This window comes from Elaeis guineensis, chromosome 7 (genome assembly GCF_000442705.2).
Source record: "Elaeis guineensis isolate ETL-2024a chromosome 7, EG11, whole genome shotgun sequence".
NCBI classification, from domain to species: domain Eukaryota; kingdom Viridiplantae; phylum Streptophyta; class Magnoliopsida; order Arecales; family Arecaceae; genus Elaeis; species Elaeis guineensis.
In genome coordinates, this window is record NC_025999.2 from 7980692 (window position 1) to 7994565 (window position 13874).

The window sequence follows — 13874 nt, forward strand, 5'->3', positions numbered from 1 at the left end:
GGAGTGGCTGAGGTAACTCTCTCTCCCTCTTAATAAAATTTATTGAAATATGTTATTTTTCATAGATTATTTTCTACTATTATTTGGTAGTTTAAAAAATTTATTATTGTCTTGATGCTATTTTAAAATTGATTTTTAAAACCAAAGATGAAGTTTTAGATGGCATGAATATGATACTTAGTATCTTATACATGATATATGTAGCTGTTTATTGTGCTGCTGTTAAGTACCAACTATTTTACATTGAATGATTGCATGTTTCTAAAAAGTAGAAAAAAGAACAAGATAATTTTTTAAGAAATAAATTATATATTCTAAAAAATTAATTTTTTTATTATTATTATATTTTATTATTTTTTATCATTATTTAAATAGAGTCCCGCTACAAAGTGCAGGTTACTTGCTAGTGACTGACATGATTAGAAAGATCATAAACTGCATCATCCATAAAATAATACTCTATCAATGTTAGTGTACAATTAACATATGTGTTGGGGGTGGTACCTCGACGGGCCGAAGATGCAAGGTAGAAGAGGTCCCAAAGAAGTCAAACCCCCTCCCCCACTCTAAGCTCCTTGATTGTTTGTCCATATAATTAATGGGTGTGTCCCCACGTGCTATGAGGCGATAACACTCGCCAAATTTAAGCAGGTTAAAAGCCATGCACGACTTTCAAGGACATCCAATGAGGGGAGAAAGTCTCTGGCGCCCGCCGCGCGGGGCCCTGATGGGACAAAGAGGGACGATACGACCCATCCTTCATCAGGCACCAACCGAAAGGGAAAGAGATGACCTCTCCCTGTCGCTATATTGCAGACTTCCTCTTCGGACGATGGCACCAAACGGCCGATGGCACCAAGCGACCGATCCTTGGCCAGCCGATCCATCATCAACCAACGATCCAAGAGGTGCCATGATTCAGGCTCCTTTCTCGAGGATTGTTGGCCAATCCTTACTCCTAATCATGTGTCACTCCAGTGACTATATCAAAATATTTCGGAGAAAGCTAACCCCTTCGTGGTCCTACCAGATCATGGCACTTTGTGGTGGGTTATGTCCCTCTGAACTATTGATCGGATCATGCCATCTAGCGGTACGTGACCGGCCCCCAAGGCTTACTCTCTTCAATCCCTGGTTCGGCCGAAGTGCCTAACGACTTCAATCCAAAATCTCCAAGCGATTGTCACATCAGGCCATTAAGAAGGGTGGCTTATCATGACAAGGGCGGTTATGTCACTCCATGCCATTTTCATGATTGCCTGCTCATATCATTAATAAAGGCAGTCGATGGCCAAGGAAGAAGTAAGGCCGCGCCAGCCTCAAACCTCCTCAACGTCAACTCATGCAGGCGGCCCCCACATGCTTAGGGAATTGCCCTGGATCATTTTGAGCCTGACAAAGGCTTTGATGCCTCCCTTCTTGTCCCATTCTCCCACAAGCCACAAAGACAAAAAGGACAAGACAGAGAGAGAAAAGGTGGTGGGAGAAGGAAAAGGAAAGGCCGAACCCTTGTATATGGATTTCGTCCGTAAGTGATCATGCTCCCTATGCTCGATCGATTCCCACCTCAACCTACGAGCCCCACGACGGCCTCGGCCCCTGCATCGACTGCCGACCCACTCTTAGCCGACCAATCCTCGACAACTGATCTTGACATCGACTGATCATTCCCTGCATGGCTGATCCTCCCCCGCGTGGTCGATCCTTCTCCACGTGCTTCCCGCATGGCTGATCCCCCCAAATCTGAGCGATAGGCTGACCATGCATGCTCGCGAACAGATTCCAGCCCCGATCTCTCCTCCGCACGCGCCCACTTCGGGGGCACCATGTCCTCTGCGTGCGCATCCTTCTCGATGCCGAGGCTACCAGCGAATCCCTACACCTTTGCACACTCGACCGAAGCAACTCCGGTCAAGCCTGACCGAAGCAAGCTCCTCTCGACTAACGGTGCCGATCTCACCCGAATCCAAGTTTACCAAGCCCGAAGTCATCCGAAGTATTTTCTTGTTCACACTTCATCTCCTCCAACACTCAGGCCATTCGACAGCACCAAGGTCAATGGCTCCAATGGCCCTACATGCTTACCACAGCCGAACCTCCCTGTGCTTAGATCGATGGAGCTGAGAAGCTCACCCCCAAGCGAGATCTGAGCACCCTATTCGTGGCGCTGGCCTCCCCTTTGGCTCTGGCCACCTGAGCTCCAATGTTTGCAACAGATTTCTAGTGTTGGGGGTATTTCTACATTAGCCGAAGATGTGGGAGGCCCTGGGTCACTTGGATTTGACAAAAGGCATTAATGCCTCTTTCCCACTCATTCCCTCCTCCCATGGGCATCAGAACAAGACAAAAAGGAAAAGAGAAAAAGGTGGAGGAGAGACAGAAAGGTGACTGAGAGAAAGAGCAAGGAGAAGCTACACCTATGTGTCAGGCTTCCGACCGCGAGTGCTCGCGCTCACTATGCCTGTCTGATCCCAACATCAGCCTCTAGCCTCTGGCTCTAGTCGTTGGCCCCTGAGAGGCCTCATAATGGTCCTGTCACGTCACTCTATTTAAAAAGGGCAATAGCCAGGGATAAAACAAAGCAAGCCCCATTCGCATCTCTTGGTTGTCAACCCAAACAATTAATGAAGGCGGCCCTCACTTGCTATGAGATGACACCACTCTCTATCCTTTAGACAACCAAAGGGTCAGACGTGATTCCCAAGAGCATCATGAGGGGCAAAATAATCTTTTATGCCTTTCATTTTTCCAATGCTCCAAACTCACCTATAAAAAGGTAAACAGGGAGACCCCAAAAGGTATGCCTCCTCTCTCTCCAAAAAATACTCGCTCTTCTCCTATTGCGAAAAATCTAACTTGAACGTCGGAGGGTCCCCACCGGAGCCACCTCCGATGGAAACTTTTCTTGCAGGTCCGACCACCGCCAACTCATCGGGCTTCGTCATGCTCCAGCGCCTCCGGCCCAGGACGGATTTCATCTGCAACAGATTGGCGCTAGAAAGAGAGCGGCGGTCCAGTTTATGGGAAAAAATGCGCAACCTATCACAATGTTGTCTAGGAGAGCATCCTTGAGATATCTTAATGCCAAGCCGTGTTGGCCGCAGATGCTCTGAAAAAAGATCGCACTCAATGTCAACCACCAGAGGCAGCCTTACAACCCGGTATGCCGACTCTCGGAAGAAATAAGATAGTCCATGCTGTGTAGCTCGTTAAAAAAGAGGCACCCCTCCCTTGAAGCTCTCCTGGTTAGGCTTAAGAATAGGGGGCCAAATAATCTAAGTCGGAAGACCGACGCTTATTTATGGGAACGAGTGATCGTTTTACCACAGGAGATTTATCGCACCACTTTAACAACATTAAGTCTCCAAAGATAGAATTGGCCGAACACCCTATCTTAACTGGAAAGAACCTCCTCCCACTTTAATGACCCTTTTTCTCTTCTCTTCTCTAAGGCTTCTCCCTTTTCCAAATATACATTAAAAGAAGAGAAGAAAGAGAAAAAAAGTAAAGGCCTATCGGAGACCAATAGAAAAAGAGAGAGATGTGTAGAGGGTTTCAAACCGATCCCAATGCTATCCCTTTTGTTCTCATGTTTTCATGATGGGACCCATACACATCATGCTAGTTGTTTGACATAAATGCTCTTCCCTCTTTTTCACCAGAATAGGGAAGGCTTTCCAAAAGACGTCACAAAGACGATCCATGAATTCATGACTAGTGCCGAACTTGACTGCGACCGCACATCAAATGAGTCGATCGTAGCCATAAATCAAATGGATCGGTAAAACATCCCCCCAAACACTCCCGATTGTGCCCAATAAACATGGGGCATGCAATCAGATCGAAAGAGGAAGTAAGCTTCAAAAGACTTGCACAAAATTTTCTTGATAAGAGGTTCTTAAGCCCTCACCTTTTACTTCATTCTTTCCTTTTGGAAAAAACAGCAGGCCTATAAGTACCAAAATTGAGGCTGAGGCCGAAGTCAAAATCAAGACCAATCCGAAGTCAGATCCTAGATGATCCAAAGTCCAGAATTAATCTAATCCAAAGAAAAAAGCCCAAACCAAGGCCAAAGCTCATATTAGAGCAAACAATGAAAAGTCAAACAGGACCCAAAGGCTCTCTATCAGAACTCATAATTTCCATGGTAATAGGCATCTAAGCCCCTCTATTATTCTATTTTTTTTTTACAGGGTAACAGATCTTTGAGCATTTAGCAAAAGCTCAAACCCAAAACAAGGGCATAAACGCCCACTTTTCCGAGGGAGTGCAGTGAAGCCCCCACCATTCAGTGAAAGAGTCGGCAAAACCCCCACTCTTCCAAGAGAGTGCAGTCGAAGCCCCCACTCTTCAATGGGAGGGCCGGCAAAGCCCCCACTCTTCCAAGGGAGTGCAGTCGAAGCCCCCACCATTCAGTGAGAGGGCCGATAAAGCCTCCACTATTCCAAGGGAGTGCAGTCGAAGTCTCCCACTCTTCAGTGGGAGGACCAACCAAGCCCCCACTCTTCCAAAGAAGTCAACTGAAGCCCCCACCATTCAGTGGGAGAGCTAGCAAAGCCCCCACTTTTTCAAGGGAGTGCAGTCAAAGCCCCTATCATTCAGTGGAAGAGTCGATAAAGCCCCCACTCTTCCAAAAGAATGCAGTCGAAAATCCCACTCTTCAGTGGGAGGGCTGGCAAAGCCCCCTCTTCTAAGAGTGCAGTCGAAGCCCCCACTATTCAATGGGAGAGCCGACAAAATCCACTCTTCAAAGGAGTGCAGCCAAAGCCTCCACTCTTCAGTGAGCCCTCACTCTCTCAAAGGAGTGCAACCGAAGCCCCCACTCTTCAGTGGGAGGGTCGACAAAGCCCCCATTCTTCCAAGAGAGTGCAGTCGAAGCCCCCACTCTTCAGTGGAAGAATCGACAAAGCCCCAACTCTTCCAAAGGAGTGCAACCGAAACTTCCACTCTTCAGTGGAAGGGCCGGCAAAGCCCCCACTCTTTCAAGGGAGTGGGGCCAAAGCCCCTACCATTTAGTAGAAGAGCCGGCAAAGCCCCCACTCTTCCAAAGAAGTGCAGTCGAAGCCCCCACTCTTCAATGAAAGGGCCAGCAAAACCCCCACTCTTCCAAAGAAGTGCAGCTGAAGGCCCCACCATTCAGTGGGAGAGCCGACAAAGCCCCCACTCTTTCAAGAGAGTGCAGCCAAAGCCCCCACTCTTTCAAGGAGTGCAGCCGAAGCCCCCACCATTCAGTGGAAGAGCCGACAAAGCCCCCACTCTTCCAAGAGAGTGCAGTTGAAGCCCCCACTCTTCAGTGGGAGGACCGATAAAGCCTCCACTCTTTCAAGAGAGTGCAACTAAAGCCCTCACCATTCAGTGGGAGAGCCAGCAAAGCCCCCACTCTTCCAAAGGAGTGCAGCCGAAGCTCCCACTTTTCAGTGAGAGAGTCAGTAAAGCCCCCACTCTTCTAAAAAAATATAGTCGAAGCTCCTACTCTTCAACAGTAGAGCAGCCAAAGCCCCCATTGTTCAATGGGAGTACAGCCGAAGCCCCCACTATTCAATGAAAGTGCATCCGAAGCCCACATCTATTCGATGAGAGTGCAGATGGAGCCCTCAATCAGTGGGAGTGCGTACAAAGACCTCACCTTTTAGTGAAAGATAAGACCCCACCCCCAGGTGGGGGGATCCGAAGATCCTTAGTTTTCGTGTAGGTGTCACATTTCAAACAACTCCAAGACCGATCTCAGTTCCAACATGAGACCAAAGCACAATCTGCTGCTCTCGTATCACCGACTAAAGCGTGCAGTCCCAGTCAAAGGACCTTCACACGTACCTCCAATGCACCTAAAAACTCCGATCATCTCATACAGTGCCGATCCAGATCCCACGACATTAGACTACTCCCCGCACCATCAAATATCTCGATCTGGATGCTCACATGTTTATTGGATTGTGATTGTATCAAAAACCCTCTCTGCACGTCCCCACGTTTGTCCGAAAGCGAGATGGAAGCTACCCACTAGGGAGTCGAACCCTAAACAGCATCGGGATTGGTAGCTATCCCGATCCCAAGCGGTGTCAACAATTCGATCTCGGAGCTGTCGGCTGTGAATCTGAGCCCTGCGAAAGCCCCCTAACCCCTGGCCTAACTGCTCCAGTTACCTCTGGCCTAGTTGCCGTCGAGTTTCGGCAGAGCAAAGATACCGTCAAGTCAGATCTTCACTCTTCGGCGGAGAAGTGAAGACCTCCGCTCTCCAACAGAGAAATGAAGATCCCCTGCTCTTCAGCGAAGGAAAATTTCCGCTCTTCAGTGAAGGATAGAACAAGTCACAACTCACTGGGGGCAAACCACAACAGAAATGACTATACGGGAATAGAAAGATCCTCCATGCGTCCGATCTCGGACGACGAGGCTGGCACATCTCAGCGACGAGGCACGCCACCCCCATGAGTGGCCCCCATCAGAGGTCCCGGTGCAAAATACGAGATGCAGTGCCCCCTTTTGTCACATGCACCAATAGGTCCTCATGGATGGTACGCCACGATACCCTTGGATGCCATTGATATCCGATTGTTCCCTGTCTACTATGCATATGGGACTAGCCATGGTTCATTGGTTTTCCCGCACTGGGATACGATGATGGCTGATGTCCCATCCCCTCACAGAGCGGATATATATATATATAAAAGAAGAGAGAGAGATAAAGTGGCCTGCCCGACTCCCTCTACTCATCTTCCGCAGGGCTTACCCACCTGACGCCCGATGCCGACCGCGAGTGCTTCGGCGGACGATTTCAAAGTCCCTCATCCATCCGATCTCAGCCGGTGCCGAAGTCGCTGGTGGATGTCATCGTGCTCTTGGCCCTTACACCTAGTTTTTGACGGCACCGAAACCCCTCTTTGTGACCTTCAAGTGGGTGCCGTCGAAATCGATGTTGGACAGCGCCGTACTACCTGTATGTACATTCGAACTCCACCGATGCCGAACCCACCGGTGGAACAGGCCCCAGGCAGTGCCAAAACCCTAGTGGGGAAGCATCCGCAACTTGCCAAATCCAATAAAGACCGCGCCCTTCTCACGTGCATCCACTCTCCACTCCTGTTTCGAGTTCCAGAGGCCGCGCCCCTTTCATGCATGCCTCCAAATCCGGCTCCAAGTGATGCCGACGCTTCTACCGACAAATTCGAAGTCATCCACTGACAACACCACACCCTTCTCATGCGCATCCCAGCTCATGCCATCGATCTCCTCCGACTCCTGATCTGAGCTCCCTTGGCCAACGGTGCCGATCCCTCCTAATGGTCCAGGTTTCTCCTTTTCCAACGATGCCAGATCCCCTAGTGGCGCCAATCTCCCTTCAACCCAGCCAACCCGAGGTCACTTCTGCATGTGTCTAGCCTGCTAACGGCACCGAAGTTGCCCGCCAGTAGATCCTGTAAACAGCCTCGAAGTCCTGCATGTCCGACGCTACACTCTCCACGCATGCTCCCTACATCCGACTTATGCCAAAGCTTGCCAGCAATTAGTTCTAGCCTGCATCAAATGGTCCTGGCCCACGCCGAAGCTATCCCCAGACGGCGTCGAAGCTCAAAGGGAACCCATAGATCGATCCGATCCTGAGCAGCACCGACTCCCTCCTGCGACACCAACTCGATGCCTTTCGAAGCCGAAGCCCATGGTTGCCCCGATCCTTCCCAACATCGAAGCCCGCGGCCGACTCAGTTCTTCCCTCGTACCGAAACCATACCAACCATGCCCATGAAAAAATGCCCGAGACAGATTTCACCAGACATGCATCAGTGGCGGAACCATGCATGTCATAAAACAAATGCACATGTTGCATCTGATGGACATCATCATTACCAGCACAAGCATCATTATCATCCTCATCGTGATGGGAATGGGATGATGTTGTAACACAACCTCGGATACCGAAGTAGTAACCCTCTTCGGACAAGAGATTGTAATATGTGCCTCAGTCCGGATATGCCCGAACTTGGACTCCAGCCTACTCTACTTGGCCACCTTATTAAGGGAGTTGACAGCGAACTCCTGAGGAAGTTGACAGCGAACTCTTGTGCACCACCTTCAAATCAGGCCATCATGGAAATATTAGAATATGTGCCACATCATGGCAAGCTATTAAGCCCGAAGAGCTTTGACCGAGGCCACTTGTAAAGACGACAGAGCACAACTCCATCAAATGCTAAAGTTAAGGTCGGTAGATCGAAGATATTATAAATTGGCCGAGCTACATGACAAGCGTTTCATGTTGATCAAAAAATTAAGATCTGACTGGTGTCTTGGAGGTGGAATATTGATTCGTACTCCCCTGCCTTGACCCCAGTTCAGATCAGAGAGTAAGGGGACGTGTTGGGAGATAACACCTCGGTACTACAAAATAATAGAAGAAGTTGGGGCCTGTAGCTTTGCCTAATGTGACGTACCATAAGTACTGTTTGAATTCCACTGATGGCTGGCCTGGAAGCTCGCTGACTAGGAGTTTCCAAAGGAGCGCCTAAGAAAAGAAGAGACTGAAATAATATAAAGACTATTGGGGGCCAATATCTCGACTACACCAAGGACATACCAACAGAGGGCTCTTGATAGACGATATGCAGAAACATTATTACAATCAGTCGAAAATAAATGATCACAATCTCAGTGATAGAAATATGGCCAAGGCCGAGGAGCACCGACAAAGGCCCAAGGCTTCTCACTCTTCAGCGAGCAGCGCTGAAGCCTCTCGCTCTTCAGCAAGCAGCGCTGTCGAAGGCCCAAGGCCTCTCACTCTTCAAATGACGGCACCAAGCAACCGATCCCTGGCCAGCTGATCCATCATCAGCACCGATCCAAGAGGTGCCATGATTTGAGCTCCTTCCTCGAGGATTGTTGGCCAATCCTTACTCCTAATCATGTGTCACTCCAGTGACTATATCAAAATGTTCTGAGGAAAGCTAACCCCTTCGTGATCTTACCGAAACATGGCACTTTGTGGTGGGTTATGTCTTTCTGAACTATTGATCGGATTATGGCATCTAGCGGTACGTGACCGACCCCCAAGGCTTACTCTCTTCAATCCCTAGTTCGGCCGAAGTGCCTGACGACCTCAGTCCAAAATCTCCAAGTGATTGTCACGTCAGGCCATTAAGGAGGGTGGCTTATCGTGACAAGGGCGATTATGTCACTCCATGCCATTTTCATGATTGCCTGCCTATATCATTAATAAAGGCATCAATGGCCGAGGAAGAAGTAAGGCCACGCCAGCCTCAAACCTCCTCAACATCAACTCATGCAAGCAACCCCCACATGCTTAGAGAATTGCCGAGTCATTTTGAGCCTGACAAGGGTTTTGATGCCTCCCCCTCTTGTTATATTCTCCCATAAGCCACATAAGACAAAAAGGAAGAGATGGAGAAAGAAAAGGTGGTGGGAGAAGAAGGGCAAAGAAAGGCCGAACCCATGTACATGGCTTTTGCCCGTAAGTGATCATGCTCCCTGTGCTCGACCGATCCCCGCCTCGACCTACAAGCCTCGTGGCGGCCTCACCAATGCATCGGTTGCCGACCCACTCTCAACCGACCAATCATCGACAACCGATCTTGACATCGGTTGATCCTTCCCCGCATGGTCGATCCTTCTCCACGTGCTTCCTGCATGGCTGATCCCCTCGAATCTGAGCGATAGGCCGACCATGCATGCTCGCGAACAGGTTCCAGCCCCGATCTCTCCTCCGCACGTGCCCACTCTGGGCGGCACCATGTCCTCTGCACATGCATCCTTCCCGATGCCGAGGCTACCAGCGAGCCCCTATGCCTTGCACGCCCGACTAAAGCAACTCCGATCAAGCCGGACCGAAGCAAGCTCCTCCTGACTAACGGTGCCAATCTCACCCGAATCCAAGTTTACCAAGCTCGAAGTCATCTGAAGTATTTTTTTGTTCACACTTCGTCTCCACCAACACTCAGGCCATTCGACAGCATCGAGGTCAATGGCTCTAATGGCCCTGCATGCTTACCACGGCCGAATCCCCCTGTGCTTAGGATTGATGGAGCCGAGAAGCTCACCCCCAAGCGAGATCCGAGCACCCTATTCATGGCACTGGCCTCCCCTTTGGCTCCAGCCACCTGAGCTCCAATGTTCGCAACAGATTTCTAGTGTTGGGGGTATTTCTACATTAGCCGAAGATGTGGAAGGCCCTGGGTCACTTGGATTTGACAAAAGGCATTAATGCCTCTTTCCCACTCATTCCCTTCTCCCATGGGCATCAGAACAAGACAAAAAGGAAAAGAGAAAAAGGTGGAGATAGAGAAAGGTGACAGAAAGAAAGAGCAAGGAGAAGCTGCACCTGTGTGTCAGGCTTCCGCCCGCAAGTGCCCGTGCTCACTACGCCTATCCAATCCCCACATCGGCCTCTAGCCCTTGGCTCTAGTCGTTGGCCCCCAAGAGGCCTCATAATGGTCCTGTCACGTTACCCCATTTAAAAAGGACAATAGCCAGGGATAAAACAAAGCAAGCCTCATTCTCATCTCCTGATTGTCAACCCAAACAATTAATGGGTGCGGCCCTCACTTGCTATGAGATGACACTACTCTCCATCCTTTAGACAACCAAAGGGTCAGACATGATTCCCAAAAGCATCATTAGGGGCAAAATGATCTTTTATGGCCTTTCATTTTTCCAAGGCTCCAAACTCACCTATAAAAAGATAAACAAGGGATCCCAAAAGGTATACCTCCTCTCTCTCCAAAAAATACTCGTTCTTCCTCTCCTGTTTCGAGAAATCTGACTTGAACGTCAAAGGATCCCCACCGAAGCCACCTTCGATGAAGATTTTTCTTACAAGCCGGCCGCCACCGACTGGTCGGGCTTCGTCATGCTCTAGTGCCTCCGGTCCGAGATGGATTTCATCCGCAATAATATGAATAAAATATATTGTTTCATGTAAAATATACCAGACAAACTGATGTATGTGGATCTATAAAAATTATAGCGAGTTTGAAGTTGTCTGGCCTGCTACATCAAAAATGGGAGAGTAAACATCAAAATCACTATTATAACACCCTTTTCGTTCATCATTTTGAAATCTTACCACATCGACACATCAAGTCTTTTTTTTCGCACCCCCAAATAATGAAAGAAAAAAAGAGGTGGGGGGAGCTCATAATGTGTCTGAGTGCTACCAAAACTTTTGTAGTAATTCAACCTTATAAAGAAGAAATGACAAAAATAGAACTGTTAAAGCATTTTCCTCATCGAATAGAATCTAGAGCTGTACTTGTGCAATACAGGGCACTTGCTTTATCATCTGTACAAACAACATCAATTTACACACACACATAGAGAGAAAGAGAGAGCTAGGCTAGAATCAAGTCAACCAAATTTGGACTCAGATCCGATCAGGTCAAAACTCTATAATAGAGATCCTACATCAATGATCCAAGTTGTTGAATGTGATCTATTACCTCAAAACTGCTTGCACACAAAAAATTATATAATTTGGAGATCCTTAGCCTATGCATCAAATAGTCAGAAATTAGACAGCCTAAATAAAATTGAATTAGATGTATCTTTTAATCACTTGATGCATAGTATAGGGATCTTCAAATCATATAATTTTTTGTGTGCAAGCAGTTGTGAGATAGTAGATCACATCCCAAACTTCGATCATTGATTGTAGGAACCCCATTATCCAATTTTGATCTAACCGATCTGAGTCCAAATCCATTCCACCTTACCCAAGTCTGCCCCTATATATATATATGTATATATGTGTGTATATGTGTATATATGTGTGTGTGTGGTTGTATGTATGTATTGGAAACAATTCATGAGGTGAAGATACCAAAATATAATAGAAACATCGAATGCTTTTCAATTTATAAAAAAGAATATAGCAGATTTACCAGGTTTTCATCATCCCCATGAGAAACCTAATATATCCATATTATGATAGGACAACTTAACAACCAAACTAACTAAGAAGAAGAAGAAGTAACACTAATTCCTCCATGGGAAAATGCCAATAATAGACCAAATTAAGAACAAGATAGAAAAGGAAATGAGAATGACAATAGGAATTACAATTTACAAACTACAACCAACATGTACAGTAATTAAAATTAATACAATAACAAGCAAATTAAGTAAATATAGTAAATATAGAAGAAGAAAATTAGAGTGGAGAAAACGGCACCTGTGGGCATGTCATGTGTGAATACTGCCCAGGCTGACAAGAACCACACTTAATTCCTACTTCTTCCAACTTAGATTTTAATCGGGCAAGTCGCTCTGTGTCAACCATCTTAGCTTCCGGCTTTGGCAGATGAACTAACCCACAACCAGAAAAAAGAAAAAGTGAACAATACTTACAAAACCGATTCAGCTATGATGCTCTAACATAAGGGGAGTTATCAAAGGGTAAAAGACCAAATTTTTAAGCATCCCTCGTCCGAGCCACATGAAATTACCGATGAAAAGTAACAAAATATAAAAAAACGAGTCAATTATGAGATTTAGCCAAATATCTATGCACTAAAACGGAAAAAAAGATTGGATTTTCCAGCTTAGTACCAGTTTTGTTGGGCAGGACCGGGCCAACGGAGCAAAACCTAGCTGATTTCAGGAAAGACGGAAGATATTTGGACTTGGGACTCCGTAGGCTCTGGAAGAGGAGGCGCCGGTTGGTGCGGAGATGGAGAAGGCGACAAGGGGAGACGGGCACCACTCCCGCGGCGGCGCATCTCACCGGAAGGCGCTTGGAGCCGTCCATGAGGAAGCTGGAATGAAGAAGGGTGTGGAGAAAGCGGCGGGGGAGCGGACGCATTATCCGAATAGGGCTCAAGTTCTCGAGGTCGGAAAGAATGTGGGCGGGGATTTGGGCGGAAATGAAGGGGAAAAAAAATGGGGACAGGATTCGTTTTTTTGAAACGCTATAGATTGCGGTTTTTGGGTTCTTATTAGGGTTTCTCTGTCCGCGCATCAACTGATAGGTCTTGAGTCCAACTAATCGATGGCAATGGTCTCTGGACTCTACCATCTGCTGCTGTGGGACAACTTTTTGTGTGTATTAGGCCAGTCTAGAGTTAGGCCATTGAGTGATCTTGAGTTCAGCCAGTTTAGCCCATGCTTAAAACAATATAGGTTGTGCTCAAGGCTCAAGCATCAAGCTTCACAATAAGAGAGGGATGCTAAATCCCACTTGTGACTGAAGTTGGCTATCTATGGGCAGTCCTAAACCTATATGTGTTCATTGCTGAAAATTGTGGACTTACTTAGGTAAAGATTTTTTTCGTAGACATAAAAGGAAGCTGTATTCATCTAATCATATTGCATGACCGCATACCAACAAGGTAATTCTGCTTTCATATTGGACCCAACAATAGGCAAGACCCATGGTGATCCACAAGTAAAAATTAGTCATCCATTACTTAATTTTAGAAAAATGTTTAGCTCCGAAATGGACCCCTATGTAGTAAGATATCTCGAACAAGATGCATTGCCATGACTATAATTGACATATATAGCAAGCAAATATATTTGTTAGCGTCATGGCATGAGAAATTGTTTGTCATCCATCTCCATGTCTTCGATTGCTGTAAAACCAAATGTATGTCTATATTTCATGTAATACTTTATTATTATTTAAGTACACAATAAATTTTTAATCTTAAAATATATCATCAATTAAAAGAATTTAATTTCTTCTTCAATGTATAAGACATCCTAACTATTGGGGAATACCGACCGACCCCGCTCACGCCGGCTTATAATCGGGCATACCGACCGACCGACGAGCGACCGACCGCCCGACCGACGGAGCGACCGACCGATCGATCGGCGGGCGCCATCACCGGCCGATTAACGGCCCTCTACCGACTGTGGGTATGCCG

At 47.2% G+C, this 13874-nt stretch overlaps 1 protein-coding gene across 1 annotated transcript in view; it reads right to left on the minus strand.

Moving 5' to 3' along the window:
- Nucleotides 1-12952, minus strand: part of LOC105049153 (twinkle homolog protein, chloroplastic/mitochondrial) — a 39262-nt gene extending 26310 nt beyond the window's left edge. Inside the window, 2 exon segments of the mRNA XM_073260940.1 lie at nt 12179-12312; nt 12556-12952. Of these exon segments, the coding sequence (XP_073117041.1) occupies nt 12179-12312; nt 12556-12808 (387 nt within the window). The 5' untranslated portion in view covers nt 12809-12952.
- Nucleotides 12953-13874: the final 922 nt, after the last annotated feature.